The sequence below is a fragment of the Telmatherina bonti genome (genome assembly GCF_933228915.1).
Source record: "Telmatherina bonti genome assembly, chromosome: 1".
NCBI classification, from domain to species: Eukaryota; Metazoa; Chordata; class Actinopteri; order Atheriniformes; family Telmatherinidae; genus Telmatherina; species Telmatherina bonti.
In genome coordinates, this window is record NC_136619.1 from 37,607,647 (window position 1) to 37,626,320 (window position 18,674).

The following is an 18,674-nucleotide window of genomic DNA, read 5'->3' on the forward strand; positions in this document are numbered from 1 at the left end:
GCACATTGTTTCCTCACGTTATTTGTTTTAAACTGTTTTTTATTCATTCTATTAATTCAAGAACAAGTCAACAAGACAGAATCTAGCTTGTGGATGGTCTTCCAACAGACTACGCACACATCACATAATGTTCCCACATCCACAAGAATATCAATCCATAAATGTTCAAGCCTCATGTGACTTAGATCCACCTGCTGAATGTCATCTTTACCAAAGAAAATTTACTACAACAAGCTTTTTTTATTGGTACTTGGTACTAGCATACACAAATTTATGATCTGGTCACTTTGTTAATAACACCCCAGACTAATTCACCACTCACTCCATTGATGCACCGCATCTTAAAGGGATGAAGGACATGTTTATATCCAACAGGAGAAAATTTGCTTTACAAACTATATGAGGTAATGTATGTAAAGATGTACGTACTAATTCCAATTTAGCCACTGCACAAAAAGGATGTTCGTTGTGATGTGTTTATGCAACTAGACTGCAGACTAAGAACTGCCAACATTCAAGGTGTGATTACTTGCTTTTTTCTAAATAAATCTCATTTGTATGATTTCAATCTAACAATGTGAATATATGTCACATGACCTTTAATTTGTAATTTAATTTGTTTGGGCATGCACCTAAGCACATTACAGCCTGCTTACATGTCCTTACAGTCCTTTGAACTTAGGAAAAAAAATGGTGAAAATTAGTCTGTTTTGGTTTTTATTTTACAAGGTTTTTTTTGGGTTTTTTTTTTTTTAAACAAATGTAATCATGAGTCTGACAGAGTTTTTGTCAAAAAAAAAAAAAATTTAAGTACAACTTAACTAATTTAATATTGGTAAGAAGACACAGTTCAATGATGATCTTGTAGTGAAAATCTAACTGTGATGTTTAAATATCATTTGGTTTCCACATTTTTAAATGACTTTATTTTAACACACTTTAAGCCTGCTTCTTATTATCTTATCATATAGTGAACTCATATCATACAGATCGTAACCTTTCTCTCCTCCCAGAGCAACTTCATTTTTAATTGGTATCCAGTTTCCCCAAGGACATCCTCCGCCATAAGATCCACGTGTGCGTGCTGCATGATGCTTTGAGAAAGAGCAGGATGATTAGCAGCAATTTATCCAACTTTAAAATCTTAATCTCCGCCTGAGAGATAATTCTGCACACAAAGCTGCATCAAAGCTCTTGGCCTATTTTTTTCATTTCAGTGGCATTTAGAGAAAGCTGGGCTGTTCCCCTTCCAGAGCCGCAAAGGTTTCACCTTGCCCCAACCCAGGCCGGGGTTCGCTCCCTCAGGGCACAAAGCATCAGAGCTGCTTTGGTAGCAGCGGCGTCCCAAGACCTGTGAGTCATTGAAAATCTGGTAGCTTTAAAAAAGAGTTTTTAAGACAGGCTAGGTGTGTGTGTGTGTGTGTGTGTGTGTGTGTGTGTGTGTGTGTGTGTGTGTGTGTGTGTGTGTGTGTGCCAGTGTTTACATGACCGTGCAGCTTCCCTTCCTTTATGTACACCTGCAGGAACAAGTGTGTGTGTGTGTGTGTTTGCTTGAGTGCTGCAGGTTACAAAAAGTCACTTCTAAATCTCTTCTGGATCATTCATGGTGAAAAATATCAATGTTAATCCATGTTGTTGCATTTGCTGAAAAATTATAAAAGCAAACAAACCCACATAAGAGGTGTTTTAACAGGTGAAAGTAATCCCTCCGCTAAGTGAGTGACTGTGATCCAGGGTTTACACGCTTTAGTCTACACGGTGTTTGCCCCTAAATCACAACAGGGTTCAACCAGCCATTCAGACACACACACAAGCATTTTTAATTGATAAAAACAAAATTTTCCAGTCTGCTTGTCCCTTTTTTTAAAAAAAAAATTCCTCTGTAATCACTTCAAAACAGCCATGAAAGCATTGTTTCAATTTTCCATCCAGAATTCAGAAAAACATCGATCAGAAATCATGAAAACCGATGACCACTTTAACGAGTTGTGATTGGATCTAAAGCAACACAAGCTTTGCCTTCTAAGAAAGAAGGTGTGTCTCATCATGAACAAACACAAGCCTGCAGGCAAGAAGTAGGTCTCTGAGCTTTGACAGGCCAAGAACGAGGCAAGGCAGGAGCCTGCATTCATGTTAGTGTGTGTTTGAATTTGGACACTTATAAATGAGCCCATTGTACGAGGAGATCATGGAGAGAGCAGAGCATCCACAAAAATAAACCTTACATAGTAAAGGCCTGTAGTTAGACAGGCCACAGAACAGGCTGCTAGACTGAAAAAACCCCACAGCAGGATGCAGTGTTTGTGTGTTAGTGTGTGTGTGTGTGTGTGTGTGTGGTGCCACAGCAGCCAGTCCTGGCTATGTGGACTGTGGTGTGGTCAGGTTCCCCTGCTAAATTTAATAAGAGTGTCTCTGGTTACATCATGGACCGAGTATTCAAAAAAAGGAGACGGGAAGCGGAAAAAAATTCCTCCATCAGTGCTGAAAGTTTTAAAGGAGCATACTGGTCGTTCTAAATCTTTAACTTTTCGATTTATTTAAAAGCTGTAGCCATGTACAGTCATTTCTAACTTCATTAGGTACACCTGCTTAAATGTTTGTTTACAGATGCAGCCAATCGGCCAATCACACGGCAGCAACTCAGCACATTAGGTCATGCAGATGTGGTCGGGGCGACTTGCTGACATTCAAAGTGAGCGTCAGAAATAGATGTATGTGGCTGAACTGAGTATTTCAGAAACTGCTGATCTACTGGGATTTTCACACACGACACTTTCCAGGGTTTAGAGCAGGGGTAGGCAACTCCGGTCCTCGAGTGCCACAGTCCTGCAAATGTTAGGAGTTTCCCTGCTGCAACACACCTGATTCAAATCAATGGCCAATTAGCAGACTTGTGCAGTTTGATGTCAAGTTCTGCACAAGTCTGATAATTAGGTCTGATGTGTGCCAGGTGTGTTGCAGCAGAGAGACTCCTAACATTTGCAGGATTGTGGCACTCGAAGACTGGAGTTATCTATTCCTGGTTTAGAGCAAAGAGGAAATAAGCAACATTCAATGTTAACATGGAGAAAAATCTCTTGACATCAACAAACTAACAACATGGACCTCATAAAATTACATTTATAAAGATTAACTGTCTTTTAGGTACAGAAAAAACTACAGCAGCGAGGCCATTGCATATATTTATTTATGTTGTATTTTTGTATATTTTATATATTTATATTTTTTGTACATTTCTTTTATCTCTGAGACCTCCACAATTTTTTTTTTTTTTTTTTTTTTGTTGCACTTTACTTCACATTTACGCTGTCATTTTGTCTGCTCCTTAGTTCTGAGCAGGTAAACCAAAATGTGCTTCTACGCAGAGATATGTAGGAAAAACATCCCTGAGAAGAATGTAATGCTTCCAGAAAACCAGCAGAACGCCAGTCATCGCCAATTGGCAGTAAAAAACAAAAGCACACACACGCACGCACATCTTTTCCAGCATCTTCTTTGCTCTTCAGGGTATGGTGTTACTGACACCTCTTGAGGAGCTGCCATTTTAGACTGGCGTTACACCCCAAACCCGCCAGCGTGGGATGACCAGCCGGCTGAACTCCTGCGACTTCCCGTGGGAACCCAGCTGCCTTTCAAGGTGAAGCCGGACGTTTCTCGTTTGGAATTTTCTGAAAACATGCACTAGCTGGGAACGGAAACATTGTTGAGTCGACTGAGGTTCACCCAGACAACAAATATGCTCCAAAAACAAAAGGAGGTGATCTTTAAAAGAGCTGAGGAGTTGCTGGCATTTCTCTCTTGGTTGCTTCTTTCTCAGTCTCTGATGACTTGACACACTAATGAATTAATTATTCATCCTTAATTATGTTCCTAATTAGATATTTAATTGTAAGTACAAGTGAAAAAGCAAATTAATTCCATTAATCTTCTTTTCTAGTATCAGTTTTTGTGTGAGAAAAAGTCAAATTTTTCATTTCTGCATATATTTTATAAATAAATGCAGAAAACAAGAAAAGTTGCCACTCCAATTAATCATAAAATGATAAATAAACTGATGATTATTTAGTTCTGTTCAATGTATTGAAGACAAAATCATAATACTTGTTTATCCAAAACCCTTTTCACACGAGAATCAACATTTGAAACCATGGAAACGGAGTTTGAGAAAGTAGAAAGAGAACATGGGGAACATAATGCCATGTCATTTTGACCTGTTACTGCTGATAAAAACGGTGCAAGGTGTTGAGAGAAAATGAGTTCTCTGAGGAAAATTCAGATAAAAAACATGGCAATGGTTATCATGGTTAATCATTTCACTTCGTAAAGGAACTCGGCTAACTTATAACTTCACTGACTCGACTGTTTAGTTTCCTCCTCAACAGGAGTTTTCTTTTTCTTTTGTTTATTTGTTTAAGGGTTCAAATGAGATGATTTGTAACTGATTCAACAAAGATTTGCTCACATTAGGGGAAACTGGAGTTACTTCCAGTTCTAAGGACACGACTGAGCAGCTGTTTTTGTTCCATGGAAATGTAACCGTGTCAAAACAACCTACCAAAGGCTGAATTTATTTTTATCAGAAAAAAATGCAATGTGTAGTTTTTGAAGCGCTGTCAAAAAACATCTTAAACATCATTAATCCACATATATGTAGATTAATGATCTTTAAATTAGATCTACAGGTACAGTCTGGTAGAATAAATCCATCCTGGTAGGATGATTCAACAGTGTGATGAGGCCTCCTAATGAGCCATTCATTTCAATTAGGTGTGTTGGAGAAGAGATGCATCTAAAAGCTGCAGGATAGTAGCTCCTAAGGACTGCACTACTGTACAGTACAGTATGTTTGCTGAAGTAGGATGCCTCTACAGCAGGAACATCCTACTCTGGTTCTCATCATCTGGAAGTTTTAGATGTTTTCCTACTGTAACACGCCTGACTTAGATCAATTAGTCAAAAAGAGGTTTGTGCAGAACTTTTTATTTGAATGAGATGTCTTTTAGCAGGAAACATCTAAAAGTTGCAGGAAAGTGGCTCACAAGCACTGGAGTTGGAAATCCCTGCTCTCCAGTATAAATAACTCTGTCAAAGTAGTCTGCCTTATGCAGGTAAAATTATTTAACTGTAAATTATCTGGAAATGATTTAGATTATGTATAATATACAGCTTCTGTGAATATAGATGAAAAAAATAAAAAAGATTCATTTTAATACATTGATATATCACAACAGCACAAAGGTACAGCTGTTTTTTTTAAGACAGACTTGAGGGTAGCGTGGAAACATGGGAAGAGAAATTGTGTTTTTGTGTTGTGCACATGTGCAGAAAGCATAGGTACCTAACCAGTATGTCCATGCAGTTTCCACAGTGGTCTCACCTGTGTTTACCCATATGGATTTCAAGTTATTTCTGACTAAGTTTCAGCTGGGGCCCAACTTGGGTCCCATTTAACCAGCCCACATACTCTCCATGCCAGCCTAGCCCATCCACGTCCCTTATGAGGCTCATTCAGCCAGCCCACATTGGCTGTTTCACATATGGAGTCCATGTAACTGAAACCACATGAGACCTGCAAAATTTGCCTACTACACAATACCCACATAGCCCAAATTTAACCCTTATAGGCCCCAAATGGACATGCTGACAGGAGTATGAAGTCTTCATCGGTCCTGTGCAATTTACCAAGTTATGCAAATTGGGTTCCATCTCCAAGCTGAAATCCAGTCAGAGACAACTTGAAACCCATATGAGCAAACATGGGTGAAAACCGTGGAAACTGCAGCCAAACTCACATGGGTTGCTTATTTACAGTCCAAATTTCATCGTCATGGGCCCCACATGTACAAGCTGGAAAGTAAGCCTCAATGGGTTGGATGTCTCCAATCCATTGAGACAGCAAATGAAAAACTAACATGACTGACAGCATCATCCTAAATAAGATATAATACCCTGACATTTCATAACATCAAAGTAAATTCTCCATTTTTAACCTTTAGATGTCCACCACAGTTGTTTGTCTCTGCTCGACTTTTCTCACTAACCTGTGGCCTTAGGGCAGCCAAATTTTCAGCCTTTGCTGCTCAGAGGGAGTTTGGACTTTAGTTTTATGCAGACAATCACATGCTAGCAAGACAATGCTGATACATTATATGAAAGAAGGAAGAAGAGCTGACGCACTGAAGCAGTGTAGTTGTACCAGCCGCGTTAATACAGCGATAGACAGAGTTATGGATTAATTGAGTTTAAATGCAAGCACACTGGGAAAAATTGAGGAAATGACCTTAAACTTAAATATTGACAGTATCTGGCTGCATTTTTATAGATATTAGAGACTGCAAAGCTAAGTGGAGATTTAATAAATGAAAATATCTATCAGATATAATGTTATAATGTCATAATCTTCAGACTTTACTTGATTTGTTTTCTGTGGTTGTTTGTTCTGAGGGTTATTTTCATCCCCTTATGACAGTATGTTGACATGACTTTCTCTTTCATGTGACATCTGACCCCTTTTTCAAGCTACCACCGAGGTAGCCAAACCCATTAACTCCAACATGTGTCTGAAATAATACATGTAAGTGTGAAAGAAGACTCCCAGGAAATGAATCGCATCCTGTGTTAATCTAACCAAACATTACATTTTAGGAAGTGATAAACAAGGAAGGTCATGTCTTTGACACTCTCTCTTACACATGCACACACACACACACACACACACACACACACACACACACACACAGACACTTATAAATATATATGTATATATGTTATATTTATATACAACTCACTGCATAAACTTCCAACACCTGCCTGATTTTCTGTCCATGTTGGCCTCCTGATTGTCCCGTTCACTTTATTTATAAGTGAAAACTAAAGTGATTAAGGCACAGCTGTTCTTCCAGTACAACACACACTCACACACACATTTATTCTAATTCACTGAGAGCCAAATGCTGCAGCAGTGAAATGATTGCAGACACTGACAAGAGATTATAAAAATGAGATGGTGTCACTTTTTTCATTTTAAGTGATGTTCCAAAAAAAAACAAAAAAAGAAAAAAAATATATTTTTTTTACATTTTAAAAGATTATATGTACAGCTCATACATAGTGCACCAGCTCAGGGAGAAATGCTTTCTATCACTCAATACATTCTTATCAAATGTGTCCATCTCTTCACCTAGAAACCGGATGATAACTTTAGGGGATGACAGCTGCTATCTGCTCACAATGAGCTGAGCCAGGCCAGTTATCCACTGTTCAGCCTGTCCAGATCCTGACTCTGGAGCTTAATACTCAGTTACCAAGACTGGTAGTGCAATGCAAAGAGATGATAAACATTTCAAAAAACAAAACTATGATGAATCCTTTAATTTTTCTCATAAAAAGATTATCTTACTAGAGTCTGGAACTCTTAAACTTGTATAACCCTGTTGTGACTCATTCCTACAATAACCCATCGCATCTGAAAGTCGCAATGTGTTCACACTCAGATGTAAGGAGCTTTCTGTTACAGACTGCTCTCCAGATTTTACCATCTTTTCTACCAGTTGCTGTCCAGCAATCATGGACAAAGAAACTGTGTGAAGAATTGCAGAGAAAGCTGAATAGAAAAGGTCAAACCTTTCATACTTTCTAACCAATCACCACATAAAAAACATGATTGGGAGAATACCAGTATCAGAAAGTAACAAAACCACTGAATTCCATGTGGAGGTTGTTGCAGCTCAAAGAACAACCATGTCTGATTATTATCTTTGGATTCAAGTGTATGAAATGCTTTTACATGCTGTAATGGCCTGCTGGGTAGCATTGTTGTCAAAATGTGGAGCACCGTGCTCTAACCCCACATTTTTTTGGCTGAGCTATAAACAGAAGACTTGATCTTTTACTTTTCTTCACTGCTCCACATGTAATCAACCTAAGAACAATTAAATCTAACATTTGAATGCAACTTATTGACAAAAAAATAGCAACATAGCTTGAGGAACTGCTAGCTCTAATTTATTTCCATATGTTCGATCAAGATATCTACTTTTAGGATGAGACATTTGAATTTCAATGCATTGACTATGTAATGAGCTGAAGTATACAGAAAAAGATTTAACACAAGACAATGAGAAAAGAAATATTCAGATGAATAACTTTATGTCAACATTACTCGCCTACAGTAGCAGCTTCCTTAAGCCGAGCAGCAGTTAATAGATCCTATCTGACTATTTATAGATCCTCCCTCCAACAAAACAGCAGTCAACCCCTTAAAAATACTGGAAGATTTTAATTTTACCTCCAAACTCTGCAGATACTAATCTGATGGAATCTGCCAGAAGCAAGTCCAGTCCTGAAGACCCCTCAACCAGCAGGACCCAAAGGATCCACTCCTGGCTGTGTAGATCACAAATTTAAAGCGTATACAATACTATTCATTGGATAATTATTTTATATCAGTGTGAGATGATTAAGAAAATCTCTTCCTTACACATGAAATCAAAAACAACCTAAATAGCAAAATGCATTTTTATTCCTGAATTTCATCTGATATAAAAATAAAAAATGTTTGTTGTTGGAACAAAGCAAATAGAAATAATTCCACGTGTTCTTCCTTAAAGCAACAATTACATGACAATTTGACCTTAAAGTGTCTCTATTATGCACATTTCAGTCTCATTTATTTTAATATGCAAGTCCTGAAATGGCAAGAAATAATCAAGCATTTTTCACAAACCCATTCATACTCATTTTGTATTGATCCTCTCAGATCAGCCTCTGCCAGAAACAAGCGAACAGAGAAAGCTCTGCCCTATTTCCTGCCTGCAGGCTGCATCTGATTGGTCAGCTGCTAGGAGTTCTTATACTGAGCAGTGATGGCAGGCGTGGCTTTCTTCTAGTCAGCGTGCACAACCTAGAGAAGATGCCCTATCAATGAGTCCCTCCCCCCGGACGTCAGTAAAATTTCTAAGTAGAAAAAAAACTCTCTAAAAACCAATAGTTTCCGTTGCCATGGTAACCAAACATAGAGAGTGCTGAAAAACCCAAATGTGCATTTAGGTTATTAAAAATGGCGTCACACATATGTCTGATGAGTATTCAACACTTTAACACTGTAGAAAGCTCAGAAAACTAGAAATAGCATAACCAGGCATAAAACCCGGCTTCTGACTCATTTTTACACATGCACTCTTGCATGCACATCTCTGAAACTGTTGTTACTCTGCAGGCTGAGAAAAACATGAACTTAACAGTGTTTTTCCAGCCCAGGACATCATGTGACGACCGGGTTTTGCTTTACGGCACCGTGTAACTAGGGATTGCTGGAAAAGTTGTTCTTTATTTGCATCTTAAAGCAAACAACCCTAACTGTACAAAACTAAGTGTTGAGGAACACAAAGGTGGAGCGCAAAGTTGCAGATTTGCAGCATCCAGACAGTTTGAGGTGCACACAAAACAGACATGATGGCTGAGCTGAATCCCTCTGCATTAAAATAGAAGTAGAAGAACCTCAGCTTCTATCATTTGCTCTGAAAGTCTTGTTCATTTGGGCAGCTGTGAATGTTTGTTTATATCTATCTATTGTTGCACCCCTACTGTTAATGTCTTGGTACCTGACAGTCCAAAACACTCAGATCTTTTTGTATTCTTACTGCTGTGAATTCTTTGATGGATAAATAATCATCTTTCTTTGGTTATTATGTCATGCACTTCTTATACATATTTACTCTCATTGAGATCTTACATGTCCAAATGCAAAGCTATAGATTTATCTAGATGTCAGTCAACAAGCCTAAAAAACAAGTCTGTGTATTGTGATTTTTTATTTATTTTCTTTTGGATTAGTGCAGTCCTTTGTTCAAAGCATTGTTCATTACAATGGTCTCGATCAAATCAGCAATATGTGCCGGCAGAGACCACTTCTATTAGGATGAAATGTAATTCTCTGATGGATGCTCCACAGGAGAATGGAGGGGAGGGCGTGTGCTGAATTATGATGTCCTGTTTAGAAACCCGGAAGCTCACATCCCAACTAAGGCTGCCTCATAATTACAGAGTGGGGCTCTGAAGCTTTCTTTCCACTGAAAAAGAAAGACATGAATATCTGCCTGTGGACTTGTCTGTGCTGCTGAAAAATGAGACGTTACATTTGCAGTACAATACAGAACTGTTATTGTATAGATATATGACTGTAAAGGAAGCTTTCTTCTTTTTACTCATGAAAACATTGTATTTCTGATAAAAGCCTTTCATGCTTAAATCGTCATGAATGCTCTTTGGATTGCTTTAACAATGACTTTTCAGTGAAAGATGTTTTTGACAAATACAGACAAATGATCTCCAGTTTGTCAACAAATGTATGAAAAAATGACTAAAATGCTTTAAAAAAAAAAGTTTCTTAACCCATGAAGACCCAAACCATGAAAAAATGTGAAGATACTTCCATTTTTTTTTAGGTTTTTATTTATTCCTTTAACAAAATATAAACTAAAAAATGTACCAAATTTATTTAGGGATATTGACCATTAACACGTGATATGTCAAAAGATTACCGTGTAATATTCTGCTTTTTGGTGTCCATTAAGGAGCAGAGGACAAAAATCTGATTGTGTTCCACAGGATTTTGAGCAAAGTTTGCACCATAAAGTGATGCCAAATGTCTCAGAAACTGTATTTATCATATGCGTCACACTGGGTTCTTTTGGGTTGAAGAAAAGTTGGAGAGAAATTCCAAATTTCTCCTTCTACAGTATTAAATATTATTACATTCTTCAAGGAATCTACAGAAATTTAGATTTATTAAGCTGATGTACCCACATGTTATATCAGTTGTACCATCACATGATATATAATGATGTTGTCCAAAGTTGGAGTCATCTTTTCTGGGTTCAAGGCATTTGGGATGGACCATCACATCCAAACTTTTTTATATGTTACAAAATGTATAACTGTATACTCATACTAAAGACCATCCAGATTGCTATTTGAAACAAATCCTAATCCAAGACTCTGGTGTTGGGTTCTATGGTGACCTTTCGAAAACTGTTTTGTATCGATGTGATGCAGCATTAATGAGTTATTGAAGTCTCTCATTGACATGTGCTCTTTTAAAGGCCATATTTTTCCTAAACTGGCCTGTCTGCAGTCCTGACTGGAAAATTTCTAAATTTGTGACCAAAGTGACCCATTGCAGTTAAAGCTTTACTGCAACCGTTTTGCTCTGATTTTGCCAAAACATAGTGAACTTTTGAATATTGTCACTCCTCGGCACCCCCTTACAAAGACTAATTTATTTTCAGTCTTACATCCTGTCTCTTCTCTGAGCTCAGTCCAGATAGTCAAAGTCAATCCAACGTTGGCTTTTCTTATTTTTTGCTCTGCCCTTTACCTTTTATTTTCCACACCTACTTGTTTCACAGTGGTCAGTATGGTGACATCTAGTTGCTAGCATGTAATGCTGCCCCTTATTGCAAAACACAGCTGTCATGTGATGGTGCAGCTTGGGGACAAAAAAGTTTGTCACATAAGTAACATAATAATCATCATTGTCCTATTAAAAGAAACAGAAACACAGAGTTTTTAAGGTCGGGAAATTGTGCAGTGGTACTTTAAAGGTACAATCTGTAAAACTGACTGATTCTTTTAGTGGTAAACATGGCCATTGAAGTTGATTCAAATGCCAAACACAGTTATGAATGGATGGTAGCCAAACATTTTCCTCGGAATAAACATGTTTTTATCCGCAAGTGGATTCAGTGGTTTTACACTTCCCAGGAAGTGGTTTCATACAGGTAACTACTGAAATGATGTGTATGTTGATTTGTGTATGTAAAGTGCCCTGTGACAACCTTGTTGTGGAGTAGCGCTATACAAATAAAGCTGAATTGAATTGAATTAATTCTGTACATGTACACTGTCTCCTTCTATGTTTCTTTTAATGCCTATCAAATAAACTTAGTGCCACAGTTTTCAAGTTTAAACTGTTCTTATTTTGCACACATAGTTGTTTGTCCATTCAGAGACACGGTAGTATAAATGGTGGCACAAATATGGCAGGTCCATGTATGTGAACCCACAGGGAGTAAATTTAAAAAGATAATTCTAAGCAAGTAAGATCAATAAAAACAAATAATTTTCAATTTTACTTTAATGGTGTTGGATTTAGATATATTTTGCATTTAAAGGTAAATAAGAGAAAGAATATTGAATAACTGAAACACATAAGGCCCTGTGAAGGACTGGTGACCTGTCTGTCCAAGGTGTACCCCACCTTTTGCCCAAAGACCGGTGGGATAGGCTCCAGCTTCCCAGTGACCCTGAATTGGACTAAGTAGTTAACAAAACAAACAAATGTATAAAATACAAATGACAAAATACCATTTTTATTAGTTTCACACTGTCTGCAATAAAATAAGTCATTAATGTAAGACTCTTTCAAATAGATTTTCCACATTTTCTGAAACCAAATAAAACATATTCTGTTTCTTCAAAGCTTTCATGTGTTATCTGGTGATTCATTACATGATGTGTATTTTGAACCATTACTATTATCATGCTCCTTTGAGAAAGTTCACAGGACTAAACTGCAAAACAAACTGTGGTCAAAGATATTCTGTCATTCCATGCAATGGTTTGCAATTCAATGGAAATAAATGTTTCCATGGCAACCTCCTCAGAATAAATTGCGTTTTAATATATAACCATAAGGTCTCTTTGATGATTTTATTTGTAAATATGTGGGACTGAATGGTTGTGTAATGACCTCATTCAGTGATTATTCCACTCCACTGTAAAAACCGCCACTCTGTCATTTGCCTTCACTGATTTAAGTGATAGCACAGAAAGTTTTCATCCTCCTCTTCCTCTCTCATTTACCCTCCAATGTATTTACATGTATAAAAGAGAGAAAGACAAAGTTGAAGGAAGGAAGAAGTTTTTCTGCGCACTACGGAGAGCATCAAACTGCTTACTCATGCCTCCAGGCACGGTGTGATTTGTCCTTAGCGGACCACCAGCCTTTTAAAAGACGTAATTTAACAAACTACACAAGAGAGCAGAGATTTTGGACGAGTCGATTTCTTGCGGGATAGGGGGAAACCGGTGAGGGATAGCGAGAGACAAAATATAGACAATCAACAAATCATTAAGATTAGTTGTTTTTCCAATAGCTTTATAACACATGATATGTAATGTGGTGTTAGTTTTGCTCATGTATATCGATGTTAACTTTCAAATACCACAGTGGACACATTTACCCCCCTCTCTGCTGTGTGGTACAGCCCTCGGCTCCTATTGGTATCCACACCGTCGGGAACTGCTGCACAACATGTTGGAGACCGTGGCCGAGCAGCCCCTTTCAGTGTTAACTTTTTAATCCCGGTTTTGTTGCGTTATCACACTCGAGAAGAGGAGGCGGAGGAGGTCGGGGAGAAAGAAGAGGATAAAAAGTCAGTCATGCTATGAGGTTAGGGTGAAAGCCGGAGCGTCTCTCTGCAAAAGAAGCCAGTTCATATTTAAGCGCGCAGAGAGGAAGAAAAGGGCGAAAGAGAAGCCCGGAGAAGAGCGAGAAAAGTGGGGTACAAGATGCAGCTGGCCGTGGTGCTGTGGGGCGCCTTAGCAACTTTGCTACTCAGCCAGAGTCCAGGTAAGAAAAGCAGCACGTAGGACCTGGCATGAACCTGCATGTGTGCGTGTTCTGGAGGAGATGAAGAGTTTTTTTTGTTTTTTTTTTTTGTTTTTTTTTATGATGTTGTTGCTTTTGTTTAGTTTCTCAATTCCCCCAAATGTTTATCCTTAAACCCAACAATCCAAGTTTGTCCCTCATTAGCACCGGTTATGAGGAGAAACAGAAACTTTAGTGCAAAATGTGCTTACTTTTCCTTTAAAGTGTATTTTGACAGCACGCTTGGAGTCGATGGTCCAATCTCTGTGGCTTGACTGCAGCCATACATCATATCTTATTGATTTAAACAGAGAAAATGAGCTTTTGTCATTTTTATATGTTATTTATAAATTTCCCAGTTCTTTAAAGCAGCTGCAGGACAGTGTACTGTTAGATATAGGTTGATTTTTACAGATGCATTAAAGGGTTGTTAAGTGTGTGTGTGTGTGTGTGTGTATGAGAGAGTGTGTGTGTGTGTGTGTGTGTATGAGAGAGAGTGTGTGTGTGTGTGTGTGTGTGTGTGTGTGTGTGTGTGTGAACACTGAATGTTGGCCATATAAGGGTTGTGGTGGTGTTGGGGGGGGGGGGGGGGGGGGGGATATATGCATGCATATGCCCGATGTGCTGTCAGATCTAGCCTGGAGGCAGATTGTTACCAGCCCTGGTGGAAATGGGAATAAATGACACCATCTTAAATGGATAGAAACTCTTTGTCCTGGCTGAAAAGACAAATGTTAAAATCTAGATATAAAGTACATAAACTGAGTTTATATATGCTTAATAAGATGTTAAAAAGTACAAATAAACCATTGACTTGTTGGGACGTTGCCGTCATAATGGTGAGTGCTTCCTTTTCTGCTCATATGCAGGTGCGCTGTGCTGGTTTTCATCTATGGCAACTTAGATCTTACATACGTCTCCCTTCACAGCAGCTTTTGTCTCAGGTCTGAGTGTCCCCCCCCCCACCCAGTCCTATGTTTCTCTAACACCTTGTGTTTACAACATGTTAGAACAGCCGCTGGAATGCAAGGACTTACTGAAGCTATTTCTAAACACACACACAGGGCTTAGTATTATACACACATGGATGCCCGGTGCCGTGCTTTCTGACATGCCATGAGCAGATTTACCTGACAAGAGAGCAAAACAGAAAAATGACATCTGTAATTGTCCAGTTGGACCACAGAAAGAGGGTGGTGTAAACTGCGACGTCTCCTAAATGTCAGCAGAAAACTGTCTTTAAAATGTCAGCCAGATAAGAGTCAACATCCAACTCAAAACAAAAGCCTCTGTGGATGATCCACATCCTATTTATAGCTGGGCCCTTTCATCTTTTCACATGTAGTTATCAATGTTTTCTCCGCCTTCGCTCTTTATCTGGGCTGAGGGAGGGGGTCGTGCTTGTTTGATTATGGACTTGTTCTGTCATAAAGCAATTAAGTCTGCCGGGCTTGTGTCATGTCATAAACCCGTCTTTGTCTGTTGGGTATGATTACGATAGGCCACTGTTGGCATTTTCAGCTGAGGCACTGAAGGTGCGGTCTCAGCTGATTGTCCTTTTATTGTGTTCATTTGTGGTTCCCAAATCCATGTCTTTGAATTTTTATGTCACCTGTCATTTAGTCCTTTTATTAATTGTCAAAGATGAAAATGTGGTTATGTTTTGACAACAAATAGTGGCAAAAGGATCTCTCAAAGGATCTCTTAATCTGTTCATGGGATGTGAGTTTGTGTGTTTAGATTATGGTGTTGTATTAAATAAAAAGGTTTAAAGGTAGAATTTCTCAGCTGTGTTCAGTAAATGGCGCTACGAGACCAGCTGCTTGTCCCATCTGACAGAAAATCACCCGGGGCTGTTATTTATGAAACTTTCTTCGTGTGTGTGTGTGTTTTTGAGCGGGGTTGACGTCTAATTTGTGTGTAAGGTCAAAATGCCTTCTCAGCGAAGTCTGGTGGCCTTGAAGTAATAGGCTGAGTTGGACTAATGGCACGTTGGAAAGTGTGTTATACTGTTTAATGATGTGCTCTGGGACAGTGCTACCCCCCCACCCTCTCCTGAGACTCCCCACTGAGCTCTCCTCATTTTCTTCTCAACCATTGATTGGACTATGGTAGAGTCAGAACCTTTTGGTATCGTACATCTGAAAACATCGGCACTCCCGTCTGTATTAACAAATGGCACGATGCTTCTTCATGAATCTGACAGCTGGGCAAACATCCACAAGAACTAGTTCTTCGAGTGAGGTTGATTTATTTGTTTTTGCTGCTGTAGCCAAACGAAGAAGAAAAGAAAAAGATGATGCTGATGCTGACATTAGGGGGGGAAAGATGTGGGCTGAAAAATGCAATAATAAGAAAAGGAAATAAAAAGTCCATTATTGTTCCTCAGAACTCAAGGTTATATATTAGAATAGGATCTTTTGTCCACCCCCCCAAACCTCAAAGGCATTCACTTTGAAATGTTCTGATGAACATAAAAAAGCAAAAACAGTTACTGACATTTTTCATTTATTGTGGTGTAAGTTAGTTTCCAGAAGGGCACAAAAGCAGTAGGGGGGTGATCATAAATAAAAAATGTCTTTGCAAATCATCCACTTCCACATGAAGCGTTCATCTTCTGGTAATCGTGCAGGATTTTCTGCAAAACTTGTTGGACCTGAGAGCTGGGAGTGGCTACAGACGTGATGTTTGGGTTAGGCCAGTAAGTCCAGTCCTTTACTCTGGCTGACTCTCATGGTCAAAGACAAGCCTATGGTCCAAAGAGATTTGTTCCAGTTGCTGTCTTGTGGCTTTTTGACAGGTTGCTGGCACAATCAGACACAGACTGATTGTAGCTTTGCTATTGTTCAAGTTATGGCGCTGTCTTCCAGATGACAAAAATCCTTTCTGACCCGAGAAAACGTCCGATAAAAATACACGATCTCTTTAGGATTAGGGAAACTTTTTTTCTTTTCTTTTTGGTGTAAGCTTTCAGTTTGATCATCTGGACCCTGGTCTGCTCTCTGCATCCCCTCTTCAGATTGATTAGCCCCCTGATTGTAGACAAACCCACTAAAACACTCCCCCCAATGGCCTTTTCACAGAATCTGCAAGCGCCAAGCGTTTGTTACAAACCTTAATTTATGACTTTGTTTTGCAAAAAAGCTTCAAAACCACATTTCATTAAATGTCCTCAGATTAATTGGATTGGTATTAATGGTGGTGCAAGTTTAATATTTCCCAAGTAACTTAGTCTACAGACTGATTAATGAAATTCCTGTTTTCATCATTTGGTACTGGCTCCGTTCTAAAGGCACGTGGTTCATATCGATTTGGAGGATGTAGCTTATGTTTGCTTTATGAAATGGGATTTGTTTGTATTTACCTTCCAGTCTGGGTTCTCTTGCCTTGGTCTGAGATTTTTTTTAAAGGGATTCAGGAGAGTAAAGGTTTTGCTAACAAGTCTGAGAGGAAAACTGCTGTGTTGGATGAGTGTGGTCTGAATGAATGAATGAATGAATGTGTGTGTGTGTGTGTGTGTGTGTGTGTGTGTGTGTGTGCCCTCCCCTGGTCTAGCTGGTTAGGTTGGTGTCAGCCAGCCTGTTGCTTACACCAGGAGAAAGCAGAGTGGGCCACCTGATATCCCCGCTGTGAGGGGATGGAATTGCACCTCCAAGGTAGCAGTGGAGGTAACTTGTGATTACTTAATGCCCCCTCCCCCTCCTAACATTTTCTTATTGATAAATGCCTGACTTCAGACCCTGCTCCCCCTCTATTACCCTTTCTTTTATTTACTCTACCTTCCTATAAATCTCTTTTGTTTTTCTCTACAAGACCGACCCCTTCTGCAAGACACCTCTGGGCGGGCTTAGGGGTCGTCTCTGATTTCAGAACATGATGCCACAGCCCCCGGGCATATTTTACTTCTTCACTAATATATGTCAAGCATGTCAGCTTTCAGTGAACACAAGCAAACAAAGTTAATCACCTGCAGCTCTCAGTGTGGAGAGAGGTTCTTCTCAGCCACTCCGCCAAAGTTTTAAATCTTTATCTTATTCTGTTTAATGCTGCTCTCACAGACTGCAAGGAAAATATGACCGTGCAGACCAAGGTGATGTTTAAAATCAGTGCAGCCCCTTCTCAGCTTTTTTGTTTGTACTCTTTAGCTGATAACTTGGCATTAATTTGGTTTGCAGCTGTGGGTCAGGGAGCGACTTGCCAGCAGGGTGCATGAAGGTGAAATGTCACTGGAAGGTGAGTGAAAATGATAATGAGAAAACCGTCTCAAAGACAGATTGACACCCTTTTTGACAGTTCAAACGGCCGCTCCATAGAGGGTGGTATCGAAGGAGACGCTGGTGGGTTTTTTTTTTCTTTTTTTAGGTTGTGTAGTAAGAATCAGAGTTCCTCAGGGGCTGCAGATTATTGGAAACTGTAATAAACTCTTGTTCAGTGTCTCAGTGGGGGCCTGCTGTAGAGGACAGAAAGATAAGCAGGACTGGAGACTTGCTGTCTGAGCACAACTAGAGGAGGGGGGCAGGGACACAAAGGCATTTTGAAGGACACACACAGGTAGAGATCCACAGTAACTTAATTCTCTACCAGGTCGTCTCCTCGCAGCAAGTGAGGGAAGGGATGTTAATAAAATACGGAGACATTAGTGTGAAATGATTGAGATGAAAGCCTTCTGTCCCTCCCCGAGCGTGGCTTTGGTCATGCATGAAAAATAAACCACTTATTCTTGAGTATTGTCTCAGCTAGTCAGTAACATCATGGGACCCTAAACGGAAAGGAAAAAGGAGACATTTGTCTGATGCCACTGTCTGCATGGAGGCCATCTTCACTGTGGGACGAGGTAGAATTATGCCGCCATATTTTCACTGTGTCTAATCTATAACTGCAGAGTGGGGCGCACACAAACATTTGGCTTTGGAGATGACTCTTAAGGACTTACAAAAACATCCTGAACTACTCAAATTTAGTGAGTCGAGGCGTTTTAGTTAATTTAGTAAATGATTGAGTGTAGTTATTTTCTTTTTTTGTT

The 18,674-nt window shown here is 39.2% G+C and overlaps 1 protein-coding gene across 3 annotated transcripts in view; it reads left to right on the plus strand.

Annotated features, from left to right (window-relative positions):
- The first annotated feature begins 13,331 nt into the window (after nucleotides 1-13,331).
- lrp4 (low density lipoprotein receptor-related protein 4) overlaps nucleotides 13,332-18,674 on the plus strand; it is a 139,728-nt gene continuing 134,385 nt past the window's right edge. For all 3 annotated transcript variants that reach the window (XM_079240913.1, XM_079240911.1, XM_079240912.1), the window contains exon 1: nucleotides 13,332-13,633. In XM_079240913.1, the coding sequence (XP_079097039.1) occupies nucleotides 13,573-13,633 (61 nt within the window). In that variant the 5' untranslated portion in view covers nucleotides 13,332-13,572. The remainder of the gene's footprint in view (nucleotides 13,634-18,674) is intronic.